The sequence below is a fragment of the Hypanus sabinus genome, chromosome 2, assembly GCF_030144855.1.
Source record: "Hypanus sabinus isolate sHypSab1 chromosome 2, sHypSab1.hap1, whole genome shotgun sequence".
Classification (NCBI taxonomy): Eukaryota; Metazoa; Chordata; class Chondrichthyes; order Myliobatiformes; family Dasyatidae; genus Hypanus; species Hypanus sabinus.
The window spans coordinates 109,774,621-109,801,510 of record NC_082707.1 but is presented as its reverse complement, the minus strand read 5'-3'; the positions used below and the strand labels follow the sequence as shown (position 1 = coordinate 109,801,510).

The 26,890-nt window shown below is 40.5% G+C and overlaps 1 protein-coding gene across 2 annotated transcripts in view; it reads left to right on the top strand.

Moving 5' to 3' along the window:
• The window catches only part of LOC132382062 (tau-tubulin kinase 2-like), a 377,848-nt gene that overhangs the window by 141,638 nt on the left and 209,320 nt on the right, over nucleotides 1–26,890 (top strand). For both annotated transcript variants that reach the window (XM_059951917.1, XM_059951909.1), the window contains exons 4-5: nucleotides 18,181–18,254; nucleotides 22,489–22,629. In XM_059951917.1, coding sequence (XP_059807900.1) covers nucleotides 18,181–18,254; nucleotides 22,489–22,629 — 215 coding nt within the window. The remainder of the gene's footprint in view (nucleotides 1–18,180; nucleotides 18,255–22,488; nucleotides 22,630–26,890) is intronic.

Here is a 26,890-nt window from a genome sequence, read left to right as displayed (position 1 = left end):
GCTGAAAACCTGATAGGGGTAAAGGTTATCACAAATGTAAGCTCTGCACTCATAAATGAAACAGCTGCCAGATAAGTTTGTCTAAATGAACTAGAACTGGAAGGAAAATGTCATCTAGAGCTGAGAGTTTAAGTAATCGATGGTACTTTCTCCCAGAATGCAGGCAGAAATGAAAGAATTCAGACAGAAAGGTGATGTGTACAGAGCTCTGGACACAAGACACCAGAAGGAGCCTATGTTTGAATGAGGTTCCAGATGGATCTTGGGTAAAGGTCTTAATGCATAGGAATAGACTATTCAGCCTGACTTGTCTATCCCTATGGCACTCTGCTTGGAAACGCTTGCCCCTCAGGCCCCCTTTAAATCTTTGCACCTTAAATCTACAGCATCTGATTGTTAGACTACCCTACAGTGGGAAACAAATTGTGACCGTCCACCCTATCTATCCCCCTTATGATTTTATAAGATTATACCTCAGACTGCTGTCCAGATTCTCCTTGTTACTCAAGCTGCCCAGTCTTGCCAATATCCTTGTGAATGTTTTCTGTTCCTTCTCTAGCTTAATCAGATCCTTCCAGAATAGCAACCAGAATTGTACATAATTCTTTAAGTGCTGTCTCAACAATGTCTTGTACAGCTGTAATATGACATCCCAACTTTTGTTCTCATACCCTAACTAATGAATATGTCGTAAACCTTTAAAACCTGTTTGTGTATTTGTGTTGTTATTTTTCGGGATCAATGAATCTCTTCATAGCTCAAGATGACAACAAACTGATGGTCAGTTATTTTATCAGTTCCTGGAAATAAGCCTACCATGATTCAACCACCTCCTCAGCTGACATTCACCAGCAAAAAGTGGTTTGTCAGCTGCTGTATTCCAAGGCAGGATGTATTAAGTAATGACCCATCATTTGTGTCTTGTCACCAGTAGTTCTGTGTTCTTGTTACAATGTGACTCAACAGTATGACTGAGCTACTCATAAACCTGCGATGTGGTTATCCTTCATGGTAATGATGAAGCTGCCAATTCTCATTTGACTAGCTGTTACACCAGCAGGCCTTCAGGAATTATACATTTGGCCAGTTTTATGTTTTAATTTTTTAAAAATTTATTTTTATTTAAAGATACAACGCTCTAAAAGCTTCTTCTGGCCCAATCAGCCAACACTGCCCAATTACACTCATATGACCAATTAACATACTAACCTCTGTCTTTGGAATGTGGGAGGAAACTGGAGCATCAGAGGAAACCCACGTAGTCATGGATAGAACATATAAACCCCTTGCAAACAGTGGAAGGAATTGAACTGGGTTGCTGGCACTGTAATAGCATTATGATACCTGCTATGTTATCGTACCACTTTGTGCCAGCCTACGCTAACTAGGTTGATGGTTAAACCTAGATATTTTGGAGTATCTTCATTGTTTCAGTGAAGGTCTCACAGTATCCCAGAGCAACATTTCCTTTCTGAGAAAACAGAAGTTACAGATGAGATCTGATCAGCACTTTTTCAGTTTGCATTCTAATTCCCTTGAGATAAAGACGAACATTTAGACTTACATAAAATGCTGGAGGAACTCAGCAGGCCAGGCAGCATTGACTGGAGAGAAAAGCTGAGGAATAGATTTGAAAGGTGAGTGGAGGGGAGAGTGAAACACAAGCTGATAGTTGAAACCTGGAGATGGAAGGGTGAAGTAAAGAGCTGGGAAGTTGATTGGTGAAAGAGACAGAAAGCCATGGAAGAAAGAAAAAGGGGGAGGAGAACCAAAGGGAGGCAATGGAAATAAGGTGAGAGAGGGAAAAGGGAATGGGAAATGGTGTTGGGGGGGGGGGGGTGGGGAGGCTAGTGGCATTACCGGAAGTTTGATTTGGCAGGATGTTTCCTCCTGAGATAGAATCTACATCTGGGCTAATAAAGAAGGTAACGCACTAAAAAAAAACTAGAACAACTCAGCAGGTCAGGTGACATCTATGGAAATGAATATACACTCAATGTTTTAGTGTAAGGCCCTTCATCAGGACTGGAAAGAAAAGAAGCCAGAATAGGAAGTTGAGGGGAGGAGGAGGAGTAGAAGGTGATAGATGAAGTTATGTGGGTGGGGGAGGGGGATGATGTGGGAAGCTGGGTGTGGGGGGTAATAGGTGGAAAGGTAAAGGGCTAAAGAAGGAGGAACGTTATGGGAGGAGACTGGACCATGGGAGAAGGAAGGAGGAGGGGCATCAGGAGGAGGTGATAGATGCGGTGAGAAGAAGAGGCAAGGGGGGGGGCTAGATTGGGGAAAGGAAGAAGAGGGAAGGGAGAAAATTATCGGAAGTTAGAGAAATCAATGTGTATGTTATCAGACTAGAGGCTATCCAGATGGAATATGAGCTGTTGCTCCTCCACCCTGAGAGTGGCCTCATTGTGGTAGTAGAGGAGGCATAGGCTGACATACCTGAATGAGAGTGGAAATTAGAATTAAAATGCTTGGCCACTGGGAAATCCTCCTCTTTTTTTTGCAGTGGAGCAAAGGTACTCTGCAAAGCAGTCCCCCAATCTACATTGGAAACAGTAAGACCCTGACAGATGTGTTGCCTCACTTGGAAGGAATATTTGTGGTCCTGAATGGAGGTGAGATAAGGGAGGAGGTGAATGGGTAGGTGCAGCACGTCTTTCCCCCCGCAAGTGGAAGAAGTGCTACATCTACCCATTCACCTCCTCCCTTATTTCCATTCAGGGACCCAAACAGTCCTCCAAGCTGGTGGGGTTGTCCAGTGTATCCAGCACTCCTGATGTGACCTCTTCTGCATTCGTGAGACCGACGTAGATTGGGGGGCCACTTTGAGCACCTTCACTCCATCTGCAAAAAGCAGGATTTCCCATGGTCAACCACTTTAATTCCAATCAGCCCTCCCATTTCAACAAGTCTGCTTCTGGCCTCCTCTACTGCTGCAATGAGGCTACTCTCAATTGGGAGAAGCAACACTTGGAAGCCTCCAACTTGTTGGCACAATTATTAATTTCTCTAACTTCCAGTAATTTCTCCCCTCCCCCTTTTAAAAAAAATTTCCACTCTGTCTCCCCCCCATACTTCTTATTTCACCTCACCTGCTTATCACTTATCCCTTGTGTCCCTTCTTCATCCTTTTCTCCCATGTCCACTTCACTCTCCAATCAGATTCCTCTTTCAGACTTTTTCCACTATCGCCTCCCAGGATCCCTCCCCCAACCACCTGGCTTCACCTATTACCTTCTAACTTGTACTCCTTTCCGCAACACCCCCATCATCTTATTCTAGTTTCTTCTTCCTTTCCTTTCCAGTCCTGCTGAAGGGTCTAGATCCAAAACATTGACTTTATTCCTTTCCATAGATGCTGCCTGACCTGTTGATTTCTCAAGAAATTTGAGTGTCACTCTGGATTTCGAGCATCTGCAAAATTGCTTGTGGTAGTAATAAAGGGCTGCCCATTTAAGAGCGGTGTGGTGAACTTTCTTTCCAAAGACTGTTAGTCTTTGGTGGGTGCTAACTTTACAAATACTTAAGGCAAAGATAGATAGCTGATAAGCAAAGGGTGAAGTTTACTCTGGGCAAATGAGAACATAGAGTTGAAGTTGAATGGCCAAGAGACTTGAGGGACTGGGTACACTAGCCTGTTCCTAATCTGTACAAGTGTATGTACTACTTATTGTGCAAAAATCAGTAGATGGTGCACCTAGACTGAAGTGCCTAATTCATAATACAAAGCAGAGTAAAATTATGTAATCAACAATAGTTTATCAATAAATTGATTTCCTGGCTGTGTGAGGGGATTAGAATCTTCCTTGGGAAATCTTATATAAGGGTTTTTGAGGTTTTTGCACTATGTATAGGAGACGTTAGCAGGGGTGTTTTACACTGCATGAATCTTTTTCTAAATATTAACAAAATTACTTCTCTCTCCTCCTATTTTGTACATATGTGATCACTCAGCATGAAAGGAATACTTTGATCTTCAGTTGTAGATGCAGAGTGCAAAACCACTCAATCTGTCGAGCTCACTTTTCAATATCACTGGAACACTAAAGTACTACAGCACAGTACAGGCCCTTCAGCCCTCGATGTTGTGCTGACACATATATTCCTTAAAAAAAGTACTAAACCCACACTACCCCATAACCCTCTATTTTTCTTTCATCCATGTGCCTGTCCAAGAGGCTCGTAAATACCCCTAATGTTTTAGCCTCCACCAGCATCCCTGGCAAGTCATTCCAGGCACCCATAACTCTCTGTGTAAAAAAAACAAAAAAAAAACAAACAAGCAAAAAAACAACAACTTACCCTGATGTCTCCCTTAAACTTCCCTCCCTTAACTTTGTACATATGCCCTCTGGTGTTTGCTATTGGTGTCCTGAGAAACAGGTACTGGCTATGCCTCTCATAATTTTGTCAACCTCTATCGTCCCCTCTCATCCTTCTATGCCCCAAAGAGAAAAGACCCAGCTCTGCTAACCTGTCCTCATAAGACTTGTTTTCCAAACCAGGCAACATCCTGGTAAATCTCCTCTGCACCCTCTCCATAGCTTCTATATCCTTTCTATAATCAGGTGACCAGAATTGAACACAATACTCTAAGTGCGGTCTCACCAGAGATTTGTAGAGTTGCAACATGACCTCTCTACTCTTGAACTGAATCCCCCTATTAATGAAGCCTAGCATCCCATAGGCCTTCTTAACTATCCTATCAACCTATGCAATGGCCTTGAGGGATGTATGGATTTGAAGCCCAAATGTATGGATCTGTTCATCCACACTCTTGAGTAACCGACCATTAACCCTGTATTCAGCCTTCTGGTGTGTCCTTCCAAAATGCATCATCTCACACTTTTCCGGATTGAACTCCATTTGCCATTTTTCTGCCCAACTCTGCAGCCTGTCTATATCCTCTTATAACCTTTGACAGCCTACAGCTCGAACCACAACTCCTCCAATCTTCGTGTCATCCGCAACCTTACTCATCCATCTTTCTGCCTCTTCATCCAGGTCATTTATAAAAATCACAAAGAGCAGGGGTCCCAGGACAGATCCTTGCGGCACTCCACTAGTCACCAACCTCCAGGCAGAATACTTTACTTCCACTACTATCCTCTGCTTTTTTCCTGTAAGCCAATTTTTTATCCAAACAACCAAGGTTCCACTGATCCCATGCCTCAGGACTTTCTGGATGAGTCTATCGTGGGGGACCTTGTCAAATGCCTTGCTAAAATTATGTAGACCACATCTACCGGCCTACCCTCATCAATTTCTTTTGTTACCTCTTCAAAAAACTCAATTAGGCTTGTGAGGCACAACTTTCCCTTCACAAAGCCATGTTGACTATCCTTGAGTAGACTGTACTTCTCCAAATGCTCGTAGATCCTATCCTTAAGAATCCTTTCCAACAGTTTGCAGATCACTGACGTAAGACTCACCAGTCTATAGTTCCCAGGATTCTCCCTATTACCTTTTTAAACAAGGGAACTACATTTACCATTCTCCAATCCTCCGGCACCTCCCCTGTAGCCAAAGAGGATTCAAAGATCATAGATCAAAGATCCTAAATTTTTATACTTGTTTCAGTCTATACCAATTTTTATTTCTAAAGCTCCTTTTGACTCGTTAGATTCTATCATTTTGTCCTATCTATGGAAGGGCAAATGTTCTAGACTTGATAAAGCTTACCTCCAAAAATCTAAAAAAAAAAGTGGTATGGCTTTACCTAATTTCCATTTATATTATTGGGCAGCTAATATTCGCTGTCTTACTTTTTGGTCCTTTTTTTTAATATAACCTCTGATTGTCCAAAATGGGTGGCAATGGAGTTGAACTCTACTAAGAATATCTCTATTTCTGCACTACTTGGATCTGCACTTCCTTGTCGCTTACCTAGACTAATGTTAATCCTCTTATTAGACATACTCTGAGAATATGGGCTCAGTTTAGAAAATTTAATGGCTTTCATGGTTTTTCTCTCCAGTCCTGTTTTACATAACCATCTTTTCCTACCTTCCATGCAAGACTCAACATTTCATGATTGGCATTAGGCGCTTTGAAGATCTTTTCATAGATAATCGTTTTGCAACTTTTCAACAATTGTCTGCAAAGTTTAATCTACCTGATACCCATTTCTTTAGATACCTTCAAATTAGACTTTTCATTAACCCTTTATTGTCTAATATTCCTGAGATGCCCGAGAAAAACTTTGTGGACCTGTTTCTTTGTATTAATCCATTGAGCAAAGGCTTAATATCTTTTATCCATGATAAATTAGTGACCTTGAGGCGTGCCCTCTTTGATAAAATTAGAACTGCTTGGGAGCATGATTTAAATATTTCTTTATCTGATGTGGTTTGGGATTCAGTTCTTAAGTTAGTTAATTCAACCTCTTTGTGTGCTCGCTGTCTTTTACAGTTTAAGGTTGTACATAGGGCTCACATGTCTAAAACTAAATTGTTGCAGTTTTATCCTGACATTAGTCCTGTTTGTAACAGGTGTAAAGGTAGCGAGGCATCGCTTATCCATATGTACTGGGCTTGTCCTAGTCTAGAGAAATTTTGGAGAGAAGTATTTTTTATCTTTATCCCATATTCTTAATTACCACTTAGAACCTAATCCTCTGATTGCCCTTTATGGTACCTTGGGTAAGGCAGACATGTATTTGAGTCTGACCAAACGTCGAACATTATCTTTTGCCTCTCTTTTGGTAGACGCTTAGTTCTCCTTAAGTGGAGAGATGTTGTCCCACCCACTCATGCTCAATGGCTTAATGATATTATGTTTTGTTTAGACCTTGAAAACATTCATTACTCACTTCTTATTCGGACACAAGATTTCACGAGGTGTGGGGACCTTTTCTTGAATATTTTCATAACTCCTCCTTAGATTAAGCTTATTCTTTTAAATCTCTTTCTTTCAGCTTTTTTTCTCTAAGTTTTATGGTTTCTTTTTGATAGAAATTACATTATAGTTTTGGTAGTAGGCATTATTATTTTATTTATATTTACAGTTTTGGGGGGGTTGAATGCTCTTTTATTTCACATATTGTAATGGTTGTCCTGGAGTTTTACAGTGGGAGGGTGGGGAGGATACTAACTGTATATGATTTTATTCGGGGTGCTGTTAACTTATTGTTAATGAATTATACAATTGATATGTTTATTTTGCACTGCATTAATCTTCACTTTGCTGTTGGGGTTTTTTTTTGTTTGTAGTTGGTTTATAGAAATGCATTAAAAAAAAAATCATAGCTACTGCTCCAGCGATCTCTTCTCTTACTTCCCACAGCAACCTGGGGTATATCATGTCAAGCCCTGGGGCTCATCAATCTTGATGTTTTTAAGAAGATCAAACACTTCTTCCTTACCCTCCACATTGTCCAGCAGACAGCCCTGTTCTATTTTGACCTCACTCTGATCAAGGTCCTTTTCACTTGTGAATACTGAAGCAAAGTATTCAACTTCCAACTTCCTTCGCCTCCAACCCTGTATTTCCTGCACCATTGTAAAATCTGCCTGCTTACCTGCTCCTCAGTGTCCCAAGGACTATTTGGGTGCCTATAGACTACTTCCAGCACAGTGATCAATCCCTTCCTGTTTCTGACTTCCACCCACACCAGCTCAGTGGACACTCCCTCTGCAGTGTCCTCCTTTTGTATAGCCATGATACTATCCCTGACTAGTAATGCTACTCCCTCCCACCCCTTTTCTATCTCCCATCCTATTCCTTTTAAAACATTTAAACCCCGGTTCCTGCATCAGCCAATCCTGCCCTTCCTCCAGCTGAGTTTCAGTAACGGCCACAACATTGTAGTTCCACGTACTGATTCTTGCTCTAAGTTCATCCCCTTTATTCCTAATACTCATAGTGTTGAAATACATTTCAACTGCTCTAACTGGTTACATTTATGTTTTGTCCCCTGCCTGTTTTGTCATTCCTCACCAACTCAGAACACATAGCATCATGCCTTTGTCCTTCTACCCTAATCTCTGCACTCACATTCTGATTCCCACCCCCCGCCAAACTTGTTTAAATCCTCCCCAACAGCTCTAGCAAACCTGCCTGCCAGGGTATTGGTCCCTTTCCAGTTCAGGTGCAGCCTGTCCTTTTTTGTACAGGTTAGACCTTCCCCAGAAGAGAACTGAATGATCCAAAAATCTGAACGCCTGCCCCCTGCACCAACTCTTCAGCCATGCATTCATTTGCCATAACTTCCTGATCCTACCCTCTCTGTCTCGTGGCACAGGCAGCAATCCCGAGATTATCACCCTTGAGGTTCTGCTTTTTAAATTCTTTCCTAACTCCCTATATTCCTTCTTCAGGACCTCATCCCTACTCCTATCTATGTCCCCACATGGACCACGACATCTGGCTGCTCACCCTCTCTCCTGAGAATACCGAGAACTCAATCGAGATATTGCGGACCCTGGCACCAGGGAGGCAACAGACCATTCAGGGTTCTCAATCTCTCTCACAGAACCTCTTATCTGTCCCCCAACTATCGAATCCCCTATCTCTACTGCTCTCCTCTTTTCCCTCCTTCCTTTCTGAGCTGAGGGTCCAGTCTCAGTGTCAGAGATGCGACCACTACAACTTGTCCCTGGTAGGTCATCCCCACCAACAGTATCCAAAACGGTATACTTATTGTTGATGGGAACGGCTACAGGGGTGCTCTGCTCTTTCAGTCTATTCCCCTTCCCTCTCCTGACAGTCACCCAACTACCTGTCTCCTGACCTTTAGGGGTGACTGTCTTTCTGAAACTCCGATCTATTACTGCCTCTGCTTCCTGAATGATCTGAATCATTTTTCATCCAGCTGCAGCTCCAGTTTCCTAACTCAGTTTGACAGTAGCTGCAGCTGGATGCACCTTTTGCAGGTGTAGTCATCAGAGAAAATTGTGCTGTCCCCTGACTTCCCACATCCTACAATCGGAGCACTGGACTGCCCTATCTACTGCCTTCATTACCAACTGCTAAATTAATTAAATTAATCTTGATTGTCCAATCAGCTGCTTTCTGCTGAGTCTGAGCTATTCAAATCTTGGTGGACTTGATTGCACAATCCAACTGCCAAAACCTCTCGAGCCAAAGCCTCAGAGCTCCACTCCTTCACACACTCACTGGCTGCTCTCCACTGGCTACTCTGCTTGAGTTACCCCTCTTTTTATATATCCTTTAATCATTAATAAATTCTGTTATGCCTTCTAACTTTATGATCCACAATCCTGCAAATACAGTTCTGTCTTTCTTCAAGTTGCTTTTGTGGGTAAAAGCTGTAGACAAAGATTCAGTCGTTTATTGGAGTTTTAACTCCAATCACTTTTTGCAGAACATATGAGTATAGCATAGGAACAGGACATTTGGCCCACAATGTTGTGCCATTCCAGCTAAAAAGCAAATCAAAAACACCCAAATACTAATCCCACCTTCCTGCATACCGTGTCCATATCTGTTCATCTTGTATTCATTTATCTATTTAAACGACTCTTAAAAGCCTCTAATGTATTTGTACACCATACGAGACATCTACGATACTGACTAAAAAAAAACTTCCCCTTCATGTTGGTTAATCCTACCTTCTCTCACCTTCAATGCATGCCCTCTAGTATTAGACATTTCAACCTTGGGAAACAGATACTCTCTGACTGTTGTATCTATGCCTCTCATAATCTTGTAAACCTCTATCTGACATCTGACGCTCCAGGGAAAACAACCCGTTTCTCTAACCTCTTGTGATAGCACATGCCCCCTAAACCAGGCAGTATCCTGGTAAATCTCCAAAGCCTCTCCACTTTTTGTCAATAATTTTGCTGATTAGAAATATTCTTGTGAGCAAAGTATATTTGTATTTGGCAGAGTTTTGCACAGAAGAATGTCCTTCAAATGTTGTTTATAACAAAGCTATTTATCCTTGTCATTACTTTTTGGACCACTGCAGAGATTATTTTTACAGTCCTTGATAAATTCTTGACAAGGCTTTGTGAATTGGTATAGTTTGTGCAGATTAAAATGTCAATGCATTCTATTATCTAGATCAAAAATAGTTTTAAGTACTGAGCTATTTTGACAATTGTCTAAGGGAAGGGGTCTATGAGCACAATAGATTTACATTGCCTAGATGCATCATATTCCAAGTAATCTGTGTGGATTTAGGGCTAGTGAAATGGTGCATGCGGTGTTTTATCGGTGTCAAAATAGCAGACTTTGTATCTAGGCTAAGTTTTAACATACTTGAAATAAAGTCTTAAATTGCTTCAGCTAGCAGAATAGGCAGCAACTGTGGAGAGGGGAACTTAGTTAATGTTGAAGCAAGAATCAGAATCAGATTTATTATAATTGACATATGTTGTGAAATTTGTTGCTTTGTGGCAGCAGTACAGTATAAGAGATAAAAAATAAATATTTTGAAGGAAGAATAGTGAGGCAGCGTTGATGGACCTTTCAGACAGCTGATGGAAGAGTGCAAGAAGCTGTTGCTGAAACATTGAGTGTGGGTCTTCAGCCTCCTGTACCACCTCTCTGAAGGTAGTAATGAAAAGAGGGCATATCCCGGGTGGCGAGAATCATTAGTAATGGATGCTGCTTCCTGAGGCATCGGCTTCTGAAGAAATCCTCTGGTAGGGATGCTTGTGCCTTTTATGGAGCTACTGAGTTTACATCCCTCTGCAGCATCTTTTGATCTTATGCATTTGAAGCCTCCACACCAGACCGTAATGCAACCAGTCAGAATGCTCTCCATAGCGCATCTGTAGAAATTTGCCAGAATCTTTGGTGACCTTATCGAATCTTGTCAAACTCCTAATGAAGCATAGTCTCTGCTGTGCATTGTGTGATCAATGCAATATTGATCATATTGTATCAGTATGATGGGTCCAGGATAGATCCTCTGAAATGTCAATCCGAAGCTGCTCACCCTTTCTACTACTGACCCCAAAATGAGAATTGGTGAGCATCACTTTTCATCAGAATGCAGTCTACCTGAGCTATTGAGTGTCTCCAGCCTTTTGAAATTTCAGGTTTCTAGCATCTGCAGTTTTTGGCTCTTCATTTAATGTGAATTTTTCATTACGAACAAAGTATTGGAGAAAATATTAGTCCAGAGATATTTATAGATGAAACTTTTCACTTCACTTTGAAATTTATGGAAGTGCTTGGACCAGGGGTCTATAAATTGAACAAGGGGTCTGTGGACCCTAATTTGAGAACCTCTGGCTTAGACTAGTGCTTCCAGATTAATTGAAACAAGACTATCCTGAGAGCCAGAGAAAAGTACAGCACAGAAACAGACCCTTTGGTCTTTCTTGTCCATGGTGAGCTACTAAAGCTGCCAACTCCCATCGGTCTGCACTGGGACCTACCATCCATGTACTTATCCAAACTCCTCTTAAACGTTGAGATTAAGCATGCATGCACCAATTTTGCTGGCAGCTTGTTCCACGTTCTCACTACCCTCTGAGTTGAATAAGCTTCCCTTCATGTTCCCCCAAACTTTTCACCTTTCACTCTTAACCCATGACCTCTGGTTGTAGTCCTACCCACCTCAGTGGAAAAAGCCTGTTTGCATTTACTCTATCTATATCCCTCATAATCTGTATATCTCTATCAATCTCTTTTCAATCTTCTGTGCTCCAAGGAATAAAGTCCTAACTTAATACAATCTTTACTGATAACTCAGGTCCTCCAGACCGGGCAACATCCTTGTAAATTTTCTCTTACTCTTTCAACCTTATTTACATCTTTCCTGCAGGTAGGTGATCAAAACTGCACACAGTGTTCCAAATTGTGTCTCACCAATGTCTTATACAATTTCAAAATAACACCCCATCTCCTGTACTAAATATTTTGATTTTTGAAGGCCAAAAGCTTTCGTGATGATCCCATCTAACTGCGACACCATTTTCAGTGCATTATAGACCTGTATTTCTAGATCCCTCTGTTCTACCACACTCCTCAGTGCCCTACCATTAATTGTGTGAGACCTCCTCTGGTTGGTCCTATTGGAGTGCAACATCTCGAACTTGTCTGCATTAAGTTCCATTTGCCATTTTTCTGCCCATTTTTCCAGCTGGCCCAGATTCCACTACAAACCATGATAGCCTTCCTTGCTGTCCACTACACCCCCAGTCATTGTGTCAAATGCCAATTGCTGATCCAGTTAACCACATTATCATCCAGATCATTGATGTAGATGGGAAACAAAAAAGGACCCATCACCAATCCCAGAGGCACTCCACAAACCTTTAGTTAGAGAGGCAACCACGTGCTACCACTCTCTGGCTTTTCCACAAAGCCAATGTCTAATTCAATTAACTATCTCATCTTGAATACCAATCAACTGAACCTTTGTGACCAACCTCCCACACCAGACCTGATCAAATGCCTTACTGAAATCCACATAGACAGCTTGCATTGATCAACTTTCCTGGTCACTTCCTTGAAAAACTCTCTAGGATTGGCTAGACCAGACCTGCCATGCTGACCATCCTTAATCAGTTCATGTCTATCTCAATACCTTTATATTCAGTCCCTTAGTATACCTTCCAATAACCTTTCCTCTACTGATGTCAGGCTCACGGGTTTATAATTTCTTGGATTATTTGCAGAGCATTTCTGCACTGTAGAACAACAGTGGCTATCTTCCAATCCTCTGGTACACATAACCTGTCGGGATGATTTAAAATCTCTCCTAGGAACTGGCAGTTTCTGCAGTTGCCTCCTGTAGGGTATGAGGAAACACCTGAAAAGGTGATAAATCCCTGGGGATTTATCCACCCTAATTTTCCTCAGGACATCAAGCACCTCTTCCTTTATAATCTGTATAGGGTCCATGCAGTTGATGCTGTTTTGTCTCACTTTGATAGACTTAGTCCATCTCTAGAGTAAACACAGATGCAAAAGATCCATTTAAAATCTCCCCCATCTCTCCTGGCACCGCACATGGATTACCATTCTGATCTTCCAGGGGACCAATCTTGTGCTTTGCAATCCTTTTTGCTCTTAACATATCTGTAGAATCCCTTCGGATTCACCTTCACCTAGTCTGCTAGGGCAACTTCAAGCCTTCTTATAGTTGTCCTGTTTTTTTTCTTAAGTGTTTTCCTGTATTTCTTATACTCTATAAGCACTCCTTTTGTTCCTACCGGCCTATATCTACTATGCATCTCTTTGTTCTTCTTAACTAGGGCCACAATATTTATTGAAAACCAAGGTTCCCTACTCCTGTTATCTTTACCTTTTATTTTGACAAGCTTTGTACTCTCAAATTATCACTTTTGAAGGCTCCCACTTGCCTGCCAGAAACCAGCCTGTCCTAATCCCCAAATGCACGATCTTTTCTGATACCACCAAAATTAGCCTCACTCCAAGTTAGAAACTCTACCCAAGGACTTGACCTATCTTTTTCCATGCTTGCTTTGAAACTAGTGGCATTGTGATCACTAAATGCAAAGTGTTCCCCTACTCAAACTTTTGTCTCCTACACTGTCTCATTCCCTAATAGCAGTTCAAGAATCACATACTTTTGTTGGGACTTTCATGTATTGATTAAGGAAGCCATTTGCACATTTGACACAAACTATCCCATCTGGTCCTTTTAAAATATGGGAGTCCCAGTCAATATATGGAAAGTTTATTTGGGTGGAAATGAGGAATGGGAAAGTTGTAGTAACACTTATAGAAGTGTATGATAGACCACCTAATGGGGAGCAAGAATTGGAGGAGCAAATTTGCAAGGAGATAGCAGATATTTGTAGTAATCACAGGGTTATGATTGTGGGAGATTTTAATTTTCCACACATAGACTGGGAAGCCCATACTGTAAAAGGGATGGATGGTTTGGAGTTTATAAAATGTATGCAGGATAGTTTTTTGCAGAAACACATAGAGGTACCAACTAGAGAAGGGGCAGTGTTGGATCTTCTGTTAGGGAATGAAATGGGTTAGGTGACAGAGGTATGTGTTGGGGAGCACTTCGGGTCCAGTGATCACAATGCCATTAGGTTTAATATAATTATGGAGAAGGATAGGACTGGACCCAGAGTTGAGATTTTTGATTGGAGATAGGCAAACTTTGAGGAGATGCGAAAGGATTTAGAAGGAGTGGATTGGATCAATTTGTTTTATGGGAAGGATATAATAGAGAAATGGAGCTCATATAAAGTTGAAATTTTGAGGGTAGAGAATCTTTATGTTCCTGTTAGGTTGAAAGGAAAGGTTAAAAGTTTGAGAGAGCCATGGTTTTCAAGGGATATTGGAAACTTGGTTAGGAAAAAGAGAGATATCTACAATACATATAGACAGCATGAAGTAAATGAGGTGCTCGAGGAATATAAAGAATGTAAAAAGAATCTTGAGAAAGAAATTAGAAAAGCTAAAAGAAGATACGAGGTTGCTTTGGCAAGTATGGTGAAAATAAATCCGAAGGGTTTCCACAGTTATATTAATAGCAAAAGGATAGTGAGGGATAAAATTGGTCCTTTAGAGAATCAAAGTTGACAGCTATGTGTGGAGCCGAAAGAGATGGGGGAGATTTTGAACAATTTCTTTTCTTCACTATTCACTAAGGAGAAGGATATTGAATTGTGTAAGGAAAGGGAAGTAAGTAGGGAAGTTATGGAAACTATGATGATTAAAGAGGAGGAAGTACCACGCTTTTAAGGAATATAAAAGTGGATAAATCTCCGGTCCTGACAGGATATTTCCTAGGGCCTTGAGGGAGATTAGTGTAGAAATAGCAGGGCTCTGACAGAAATATTTCAAATGTCATTAGAAACAGGGATGGTGCCGGAGGATTGGCACATGTTGTTCCATTGTTTAAAAAGGATTCTACGAGTAAACCTAGCAGTTATAGGCCTGTCAGTTTGATGTCAGTGGTGGATAGATTAATGGAAAGTATTCTTAGAGATGGTATATATAATTATCTGGATAGACATGGTCTGATTAGGAACAGTCAGCATAGATTTGTGCGTGGAAGGTCATGTTTGACAAATCTTATTGAATTTTTTGAAGAGGTTACTAGGAAAGTTGATGAGGGTAAAGCAGTGGATGTTCTCGATATGGATTTCAGTAAGGCCTTTGAAAAAGTTCTGCACAGAAAGTTAGGAAGGTTCAATTGTTAGGTATTAATATTGAAGTAGTAAAATGGATTCAATAGTGTCTGGATGGGAGATGCCAGAGAGTACTGGTGGATAACTGTTTGTCAGGTTGGAGGCCGGTGACTAGTGGTGTGCCTCAGGGATCTGTGCAGGGTCCAATGTTGTTTGTCATATACATTAATGATCTGGATGATGGGGTGGTAACTTGGATTAGTAAGTATGCAAATGATAAGGTAGGTGGTGCTGTGGATAATGAAGTAGGTTTTCAAAGTTTGCAGAGAGATTTAGGCCAATTAGAAGAGTGGGCTGAAAGATGGCAGATGGAGTTTAATGCTGATAAGTGTGAGGTGCTACATTTTGGTAGGAATAATCCAAATAGGACATACATGGTAAATGGTAGGGCATTGAAGAATGCAGTAGAACAGAGTGATCAAGGAATAATGGTGCATAGTTCCCTGCAGGTGAAATCTCATGTGGATAGGATGGTGAAGAATGCTTTTGGTATGCTGGCCTTTATAAATCAGGGCATTGAGTATAGGAGTTGGGATGTAATGTTAAAATTGTACAAGGCATTGGTAAGGCCGAATTTGGAGTATTGTGTACAGTTCTGGTCACTGAATTATAGGAAAGATTTCAACAATATAATAGAGTACAGAGAAGATTTACTAGAATGTTACCTGGGTTTCAGCACCTAAGTTTCAGGGAAAGGTTGAACAAGTTAGGTCTTTATTCTTTGGAGCGTAGAAGGTTGAAGAGGGACTTGATAGAGGTATTTAAAATTATGAGGGGGTTAGATAGAGTTGACGTGGATAGGCTTTTTCCATTGAGAGTAGGGGAGATTCAAACAAGAGGACATGAGTTGAGAGTTGGGGGCAAAAGTTTAAGGGTAACATTAGGGGGAATTTCTTTACTCAGAGTGGTAACTGTGTGGAAAGTGCTTCCAGTAGAAGTGGTAGAGGCAGGTTCAGTATTGCCATTTGAAATAAAATTGGATAGGTATATGGACAGGAAAGGAATGGAGGGTTATGAGCTGAATGCGGACCAGTGGGACTAGGTGAGAGTAAGTGTTCGGCATGGACTAGAATGGCCGAAATGGTCTGTTTCCATGCTGTAATTGTTATATGGTTATATGATTTAAAATTACCTACTGTAACAACCTGTATTTCTTAAAACAGTCTGCAATCTCTCTGCAAATTTGTTCCTCTAATTCTCTTTGACTGTTGGGTGGTCTGTAATACACCCCCCATTAAAGTGGTCATACTTTTCTTCTTTCTCAGTTCCACCCATAACGCCTCACTAAACACGTTCTCCAGTCTGATCCGACTGAGCGCTGCTGTGACATTTTCCCTTCTCCTTCTCCTTATAATCCTTCCTGCTCTGTCACGTTGAAAACAATGGACCCCTGGAATAATGAGCTGCCAGTTCTGCCCCGCCTGCAACCAAAGCTACAGTATCATAATTTCAGGTGTTGATCTGTGCCCTGTCTTTCCTACGATACTTCTTGCATTGAAATATACGCAGTTCAGGACATTAATCACACCATGCTCAACCTTTTGGTTCCTGGCTTTGTCTGAGGTTTTACCAAGATCTGTCTCCACAGCCTCTCCACTAACCGTTCTGGCACTCCCTATCCCGCTGCAACTCTAGTTTAAACCCCATTGTGCAGCAATAGCAAACCTTTCCAGTACGATCTTCATCCCCTTCTGGCTCAGGTGCAAACCTCCTCTTCTGTATAGGTCCTATCTTCCCTGGAAGTGAGCCCAATGATCAAAAATCTTATGCCCTCCCTCCTACAGCAGTCCATGGCCATGTGTTAAACTATATAATCTTCCTATTCCTGGCCTCACTAGCATGTGACATGGGTAGCAATCCTGAGATCACAACTTTGGAGGTTGTGCTGTTTAACTTGGCACCTAACTCCCTATGTAGAACCTCATCATTCTTCCTACGTATGTCATTGGTACCTACATGAACCACAACTTCTGGATGCTCACCCTCCCTCTTAGGACTTGATCTGAGATGACCTGGTCTCTGGCACCAGGAAGACAACATACCATTTGGTAATCTTGTTCTTGTCCACAGAACCTCCTTTCTGTTCCCTTAACTAACAGATCTCCTATCACCACAGCTCACCTCTTCCCCCCCCCACCCCCACCCTTCCCTTCTAAATTGCGAGTCAGATTCAGTGCCAGAGACCTGACCAGTGACTTTCTTCTGCTAGCTCATTTCTCCCCACCCTCCTCCAACAGTATCCAAAGTGATATTGTTGAGGGGGATGGCCACAGAGGTACTCTGCATTGGCTGTTTAACCCCTTTTGCCCTTCTTGACGCTCAACCCATTTCCTGTATACTGCATCTTGGGTGTAACTACCTCGCTATATGTCCAATCTATCACCCCCTCAGCCTCCAAATGATCCAGAGTTCATCCAGTTCCAGCTCCAACTCCTTAATGCAGTGTTAGAACCTGCAATTGCATGCACAGTTGTTGAGATGAGGGGGGGAAGTCTCCTGCCTTCCCACATCCAGCAAGAGGAGCATTCCTCCACCTTGCCTGGCATCTCTACTGTTCTAACTGAAGAAATATAAAGAAGGCAGAACAATAAATTGTGGGGGTGGGGGGAGCTCTTAATCTAAAGCTAAAGCCACAAAATCTCCTCCCTAACTCTGTCCATTCCAATGATGGCTGCTCCGCTTGCCCATGCTTTACTCTAATCTGTTCTTGCTAATCAATCCTGAATGTTGATTAGGCACTGCTCAAAGCTTCAAACTGCTGTGAGTCATTGCTTCTCAGGCTTCTGATCTCTCCGACTGGACACAGCTCAAAGCTCCAAATTGCCACACGTCGCTGCCTTTTCTGCTCAGTCGGCAAACCATTACAGTCCTTCATGTTTCTTGTGTCATTTTGTTGTCTGAGTTATGAATTATAATCTACTGTCTGGTGTGACACCATTGTACTGCATAAGCCTCTGAATAATTAATGCCATTGGTTGAATTGTGTCAGGGGTTTTTCAGTTGATCTTGCCTTTTCTGTGCTAGTCGCATTCATTTGTAAGTGGAATTATTAATGATTTCTTTCTACTTTTGGCAATAGGGAAGGATCATGTTTGTAGATTTATTGGCTGTGGAAGAAATGACCAATTTAACTATGTTGTTATGCAGCTACAGGTAAGCTTTTATACTATTAATAAATAGGTTTATCACCTTATTCTTTAAGTACCTAATCTATGGAGAATAGTTCATTCTGTTTAATTAATTACTTGGTCACATAAGGTGGTCAAATCTCTCTTGGGAAATTATTTCTGTGGGTTATTGTGGCTTGGGTCACTTTGTTTGAGTTCTATTAATGAGGTTGTTTAACGCAGCACGTGCATATTTAAAAAATATAAATGAGATTATTATTGAACTTTCCTATAATATTGGTACAATAATGGACTTATTCTTTGTCTAATAAAGTGATCTTGTTGGTACTTGTTTAAAAAGAGGAAAATAGATTTTTGTTCTTTGAGCCCACCTTACTGACCCGTGGCTTTTCCATTTCCATTGTATTTTCTTTGTGTCCACAACATTTTAATGATATGTATACATTAATGTTCCTTTGAATCTCTTCTCTTTCTGTTTTTTTTAGATTTTTACTATTTGGAAAATACTATATTCTGTCTTTTTACACCTAGATGGGATAAACTCAGTTTGTCTGTGCATAGATTCATATTCTGTAGTTATGCTTGTGTACTGAATCTTTTAATATCTCTTAGAGTGTTGCTTATTTTGACCCCACAAAAGTCAATATCATGACTTTGTTAAATAAAGTTCTGACCCACTTCTTTATTTGTTTTTGTAATTTGCACCTATCCTAACACTGCGGGGATATCCTGATAAATTGACAGGCAGTCTTAGTACTCAATTTTTTTTCTGTTTAAATTCATGTTTTGATATCTTGGACATTTGATGCTTTGTCCCATATCTCTTAGTTGGGAACACTTGCTGTTGAGGTTGTAGTAAGCATATGAGATGCACTGAACTCACTAAATAGGCTTGTGTGCATAGAATACATTAGCAATTTCTCTAAAACAAGTTTGCTTTGGGAGCTTTGGAATTTACCGTAAAGTGTAGATGAAAACTCATAATATAGTTTCAAGAAGTGGAAACCATCATTAAAAACACTTGATGAAAGAAGGGCACAAAGAAATATAAGTTGAGTTCGAAAATTAAAGAATATTGAAAATAATAAGGGAAAACCTGAGACTGGAGAATGCATGCTAATTCTAAAAAGAAGCAAAGCTCAAGTAGTTTACAATTGGGAAAGGAAGAGCTCTTTGAGTTAAAGCTGATTCAGATATGGCTTGAACAAAAGAAGACAGTGGAGAAAGCTGAAAGATTTGCAAAGAAAATGGATATATAAAACATTAGTCCCAACAATAACATATTTTTCAGATTGAAAATTGTGACATCATCTGATCTAGAAGCAGCCTTTTGGGGAAGGTTTATCTTCGCCACTTCAGCCTGTATGACTAGTGTATTCAATAGCTTATTACAATCTTTAATTCTGATGGTACTGTTCTTTATATAAATGCCAGGTAAAGCTTACCAGGGTGTTGGTCATGTAACCAAACATTTGGATGTTCTGACGAAGGGTCTCGGCCCAAAACGTTGTCAGTGCTTCTTCCTATAGATCTTGCCTGGTCTGCTGTGTTCCACCAGCATTTTGTGTGTTATTTGGATGTCCTTTCTTATTTCTATAAACATACAAAGAATTGAAAGTTATAGCTTATTACCAATAATCAGAATCAAAGGGTCAAGATACTTTAACTGTGGTAATCAATTGATAATCAGATGTGCAACAATTGCTGTAAAAGATTTGGATAGCATCAATTAATTTTTTTCCTTAATAGTTTTGGCCACTTGGTTGCTACATACTGTTCCAGAATTGCAAGATCCTTATGCAGGTCCCCACTGATCTCATCTTGAGTGTTTGCATACAAAGCAATAATTTTTTTTCTGCTTTTCAGCGAGTTTTCCATGCAAGATCATTAATTTACTTTTAGTTCCATTTGTTAGAGGTTTTGCTGATCGTCTCCCTTTGGAACTTTATGAAGTGACTTATGAAATTCCTTACTAAAGAAAACTTTGATTATTTTTCAATCCAGTTCATCAGTCATTTTAAATCTGGTTTGTCAGGCTTGATGTATCTTTTTGAAAATATCCATGGGATCTTTTGAAGCTTAGTTTGGTGTGATGCAAAATACTCTTTTTGCTGCTTGTCTTTATTATTGTTTGCAGAGTCTTTAATCTCTTCAGTTTCTTTATTGAAACATCCTCTTGACATCCCTCTATCCAGTCCTTTCAGTAGTTGGTAGGTTTCAGTGAGATTCTCCCCTCATTCTTCTTAACACCTGTGAGTATAGGCCCAAAGTCATCAAATGATAATTTCATTCCTAGTACAGGTGTCCCCTGCTTTACAAATGTTCACTTTACGCCACTTCGCTTTTACTAACGAGCTACGTTAATAACCTGTTTTCACATTACAAAGAGGATTTTCGCTTTTACAAAAATTTTTCCCATATAAATTAATGGTTCTTCGTTTGATGCCATTTCGGCTTAAGAAAGGTTTCACAGGAACACTCTACCTTTGTAAAGGGGGGGGGGATACCTGTATAATTCTTGTAAATATTGTCTGAACCCTCTCCAGTGCCAACTCACCCTTCTGTAGATATGGGGCCCAAACCCTGCTCACAATACTCCACTGGTGGTCTGACCATTGCCTTATAAAGACTCAGCATTATATCCTTGCTTTTATATTCTATTGAAATGAATGCTAACATTGCATTTCCCTTCCTCCCCATTGACTCGGCCTGCAAATTATCCTTCAGGGAATTCTGCACAAAAGTTCCCAAGTCTCTTTGCACCTCTGATTTCTGAATTTGCTCCCTATTTAGAAAATACTGTAATCCTTTATTCCTTCTTCCAGAGTACATGACCATACACTTCTCTATGCTGAATTTCATCTGCCATTTCTTTGCTCATTCTCCTAATCTGTCCAAGTCTTTCTGCAGCCTTCCTGCTTTCTAAACACTGAATACCCCTTCACCTATCTTTGCATCATCTGCAAACTTAGATACAAAGCCATTAGTTCTGTCATCAAAATCATTAAGGTAGCGGACCTGACCCACAATGGAACACCACTAGTCACAGGCAAGCAACCAGAAAAGCTCCCCTTATTCCCTCTCTTTACCTTCTGTCTGTTTGTCAGTCTTCTATCCACAAGTGTGTACCTCCTTGGCCAACTTATTAGTTCATTGGTTTACTTCTGCAATCTAAGGTTTTCCTTTGTACTAATTTTATATTATCTAGAAACCTTTTTATGTCTTCATTTGTCTAAATCACAAAATGAACTGCAAAAAGCAAGGGTAATGAACTATAAAGATCTTCACTGTAAACTGCCTTCGAATCATTAAAACATAAACCACTATTCTTTAATTTTTGAGCCAGTTTTGGATCCCATTTGCTGCTCTTCGTTACGTACTAAAGACATCTGCAATTTTGGTCAGACTTGCCTCTTGGTTGGGCAACGCAATGGTGCAGCTCGTAGAGTGGCTGCTTCACAATCCCAGAGAACAAGCTTCAGTCCTGATATTGATTGCAGTCTGTGTGGAGTTGACAAGTTTATGAGAATGTGGGGAAAATAAATCAGAATCAGAGTCGGAATCAGATTCAGGTTTAATATCTCCAGCATATGTCATAAGATATATTAATTTTGTGGTAGCAGTACAGTACAATACATGATAATATAGGAAAACAATAAATAAATCAATTACAGCAAATATATGTACTATTAAATAGTTAAATTAAAAATAGTGCAAAACGAGAAATGTTATTTTTTTTAAAAAGTGAGGTGTTCATGGGTTCAATGTTCATTTAGGAATCAGATGGCAGAAGGGAAGAAGCTGTTTCAGATTGGCCGAGTGTGTGCCTTGAGGATTCTGTACCTCCTTCCTGTTGGCAACAATGAGAAGAGGGCATGTCTTGGGTAATGGGAGTCCTTAATAATGGATGCTGCCTTTCTGAGGCACCGTTCCTTGAAGATGCCTTGGATAAAATGGAGGGGCTAGTAACCAAGATGGAGCAGACTAATTTTACAACTTTCTGTAGCTTTCAATCCTGAGCAAAAGCACCCCCCCCATGCCAGACAGTGATGCAGCCTGTCAGAAGGATAAACTGGAATGAGTGTAGATAACCGCTGAAAATACTGAGCCACTTGAATTTCATTGACGTATTTGCTATGTGGAAAAATAAGGAATTATCCAAGGAATTGTCTAAAAATCTTCATATCCAGACAATGTCCTGAGTGATATGTATTATTCGGTTAATAAGTTTAAAAAAAAATTTCTTTCATTCCATTCAGGGGCGAAATCTTGCAGATCTACGTCGCAGTCAATCACGTGGTACCTTTAGCATCAGCACTATTCTACGACTGGGAAAACAAATTCTTGAAGCAATAGAAAGTATTCACACTCTAGGCTTCCTTCACAGAGACATCAAACCTGTAAGTAATTCAGAGAACAGTTATACCTGGATTTTAAAGTGCAGGATAGATTTAAGTTTATTGACCTTCAGTTTGAAAACTGAATGTCATTTCGGAGAATGATTATATCCATGACAGTTTAGTACTCAAGCTATCCAATTAGTCCCACTCCTTTGTTGCCTTCTCTTCTGGAGCCACATGTATAGTAGCTAGTAGAGCCACCACCAGAGACCTGGGCTCAATCCTGACTTCAGATATTGTATCACTGAATCATGGCTGAAAGAAGATTATAGCTAGGAGCTTATTGTCTAAGTATACACATTATGTTGAAAAGATAGGTAGCAAGGCAGAAGGCTCTATTGGTTTTTTTATAAAAAGAAATCATTAGAAAGAGGTGACATAGAGTTGGAAGGTTTTGAATCATTGTGGATAGAGCTAAAGAACTGCAAGGGTAAAAAGACCCAGATGGGAGTTGTATACAGACTCCCAAGCAGTAGTAAGGATGTTGCCTGCAAATTACAACGGGAGATAGAAAATGCATGTCAAATAGAAAATGTTACAGTAGTCATAGGGGATTTCAGTATGCAAATAGATTAGAAAAATCAGTTTGGCATGGGACTCCAAGAGGGGAATTTCTAGAATGCTTATGACATACCTTTTTAGAGCAGATCGTGGCTGGCCCACTTATTTAGTGCTATTGAGTGTTGTGCAATGAACTGGAATTGGTTAGAGAGCTTAAGGTAAAAGAACTATGATAAAATATAAGATCATAAAAAATATGATAGAATTCACTTTGGAATTTGAGACTAAGAAGCTAAAGTCATCTGTATCGGTATTACAGTGGAGTGAAAGGAATTAGAGACGTGAGAGAGGAGTTGGCCAGAATTGATTTGAAAAGAACACTGGTAGGGATGATGGCAGAGCAGAAGTGGATGGAATTTCTGGAAGCAACTCAGAAAGCATAGGGTATATACATCCCAAAGTGTAAGAAGTATTCTAAAGGCAAGTTGACACAACCATGGCTAACAGGGGCTAACAAATACAACATAAAAGTCAGAGAGGGGATATACACTGAAACAAAAATTAGTGGGAAGTTAGGGGATTGGGAAGCTTTTAAAAACCAACAGAAGGCAATTAAAAAAGTCAGTAAGAAGGTAAAGGTAAAATACGGAAGTAAGCTAGCCAATAATATTAAAGAGGATACCAAAAGCTTCTTGAGATGCATAGTTTAAAAGAGAGGCAAGAGTGGATATCGGACTGCTGGGAAATTATGCTGGACAGGTAATAATGGGGGACAAAGAAATGGCGGATGAACTCTATAAGAATTTTGCATCAGTCTTCAATGGAAGACATTAACAGTGTGATGGAAGTTCCAGATGTCAAGGATCACAAAGTGTGTGAAGTTACCATCACTAGAGGGAAGGTTATTGGGAAACTGAAAGGTCTGAAGGTAAATAAGTCACTTGGACCAAATGGTGTATACCCCAGAGTTCTGAAAGAGGTGGCTGAAGACATTGTGGAGAGATTATTAATGATCTTTCAAGAAACACAAGATTCTGGAGGACTGAAAAATTGCAAATATCACTTTTCAAGAAAGAGAGGCAGATGAAAGAAAATTGTAGGCCAGCTAATCTGATCTTAGTGGTTGGGAAGATGTTGGAGTTGATTGCTAAGAATGTGGTTTTTACTTGGAAGTACATGATAAAATAGGCCACGGTCAGAATGGTTTCCTCAAGAGAAAAACTTGCCTCACAAATCTGTTGGAATTCTTTGAGAAATAACAAGCAGAATAGACAAAGGAGAATTTTTGATGTTGTACTTAGATTTACAGAAGGCTTTTGACAAGGTGCCACACACGAGGCTGCTAAACAAGCTACCAGCCCGTGATATTACAGGAAAGATTCTATCAAGGATAAAACAGTGGCTGATTGGCAGGAGGTAAAGAGTGGGAATAAAGGGAGTCTTTTCTAGTTGGCTGCCGGTGACTAGTGGTGTTCCATAGGGGATTGTGTTGGGACTGATTCTTTTTATGTTGATCTGTATGATGGAATTGATGGCTTTGTTGTAAAGTTTGCAGGCAATATGAAGATGGGTGGAGGAGTAGGTAGTTATGAGGAAATAGGGAGGTTACAGAAGGATTTAAACAGACTAGGGGAATAGGCAAAGAAATAGCAGATGGAGTACAGTGTCGGGATGTGTATGGTCATGCACTTTGGTAGAAGAAATGAAAAGGAAAGAAAATACAAAAACTGGAGATGCAAAGGAACTGGGAGTCCTTGTGCAAGTTGAGTCTGTTAGCATTTGTTTCAAGAGGACTAAAATATAAAAGTGAGGATGTAACACTGAGACTTTATAAAGCACTGTCGAGACCTTACTTGGAGTATTGTGAACAGTTTTGGGGCCCTTAGAAAGAATGTGTTGAAACTAGAGAGGGTTGAAAGTAGGTTCATGAGCATGATTCCAGGGTTGAATGGCTTATCATATGAAGAGCGTTTGATGGTCTGGGTTTGTATTCACTGGAATTTAGAAGAATGAGGGGTGACCTAATTGAAACCTCTCGAACGATGAAAGGCTTAATAGAGAGGATGTTTCCTATGATGGGAGGGCCAAAGAGCAGAGGACACAGCTTCAAAATAGAGGCGCGTCCTTTTAGAACAGTGATGGGGAGGAATTTCTTTAGCCAGGGTGTGGTCAATCTGTGGAGTTCATTGCTTCCAGGCAGCTGTGGAGGCTTTACGTATATTTAAGGCAGAGGTTGATAGACTCTTGGTTGGTCAGGGCATTTTGGGATGGGGGGCAAAGCAGGAGATTGGGGCTGAGAGGAAAATTGATGAAATGGTGGAGCAGACACAATTGGCCAAATGGCCTAATTCTGCTCCTATATTTTATGGTCACCTTTAAAACCAGTGAAACATTTAATTTCTCCACTTTTCTGATGGTAATAGGTTCTGGAACTCCCCACACTGCCCCCCCCCCCCCCCAATTCTCCAACTGTACCATCCTCCTTCATTGTGAATAGTAAGAAGTTCTGGTGTCCTTTGGTTGCACACACAGATTAAGTACCTTAGATGGGCTTACAAAGTTGTGACTCTTCATAATCTTGCCTGCCTGCCAGTGTTCTATTGTATTCTTTGCCCTTCTGATTTTTTGTTTTTCTTATTTTCAATTCTCTACACTTGCCATTCACTGTAGTTTTACCCAACTCTTGATATCCCTTGATGTCATTGGTTCCTTGGATTAAATGCCCTTCCACTCTTAGGAGAACACATTAGCATTTTTTCCAGATTTGTCTCTTTAGTAGCATATGGGCATTACAAGTCCGTGTCCATTTTTATCAGGTTCAGTATTATAATATTGAAATCTTCTTTCCTTCAATTCGGGACTATCATCACTCCAGTATCCTTCTTCAATAAGAATATATTATGGCCACTATATCTGAAATGTTCTCTGCTGATACTCTCTTTGCCTCAAAATATTCCACTGGAGGCACCTCATCAACTCCTAGGGATTTATTTAAAAATTAAGTCCCATTTAAGATGTTCACGGTTAATATTTGAGAAACTGAAATCCCCTACTACTATTGTTTTTACACCTCTCTTATGATTTGTCTGTGCATCCACTCCTCTGTCTTCTGAAACACATCCCTCAGAAAAGTGATCAAACTCTTTGTTTAAGCTCCACCCATATGGCTTTATTTGACGATCTTTCAATGATGTACTCATTTCTTAATGCAGTAATTAATACTTTGATTAATATTGTAATACCATCTCTTCTTTTACATCACCACCAAGCCCCACCCAGTCCTCATTTTATCTGAAGATTCTATGCCTTGGAATGTCGAGTTGCTAGTCCTACTTTTCTCAACATAAATATGTGATAGCAACACTCTCCGATTAAGTTTAATTTATTTATCACATATACATCGAAATAATACAGTGAAATGCATCATTTGTGTTAACAGTCAACACAAGCTAAGGATATGCTGGCAGCAGTCCACAGGTCTCATTCCGTACTACCGTACCAACCTGGCTTGCTCACAGTGTTCAGCAGAACCAAGCAAGAAACAACAAGACAAGCCTCTTCCACCTTCTGATCCATTTACTCATCCTCGCAGTCACACAGATAGGCCTCTAATCCCAGAACAGGCTGTCACTGGGCCTCTGACCCCCAGTCCTTGGCTCTGGACTCTCAGACTCGCAGACATCAGTCCTCCAACTTCTGTCCCCTGGTCCAGAGTCATAAACATCAGGCCTCCAACTTCCAGACACACTGACCAAAGGGG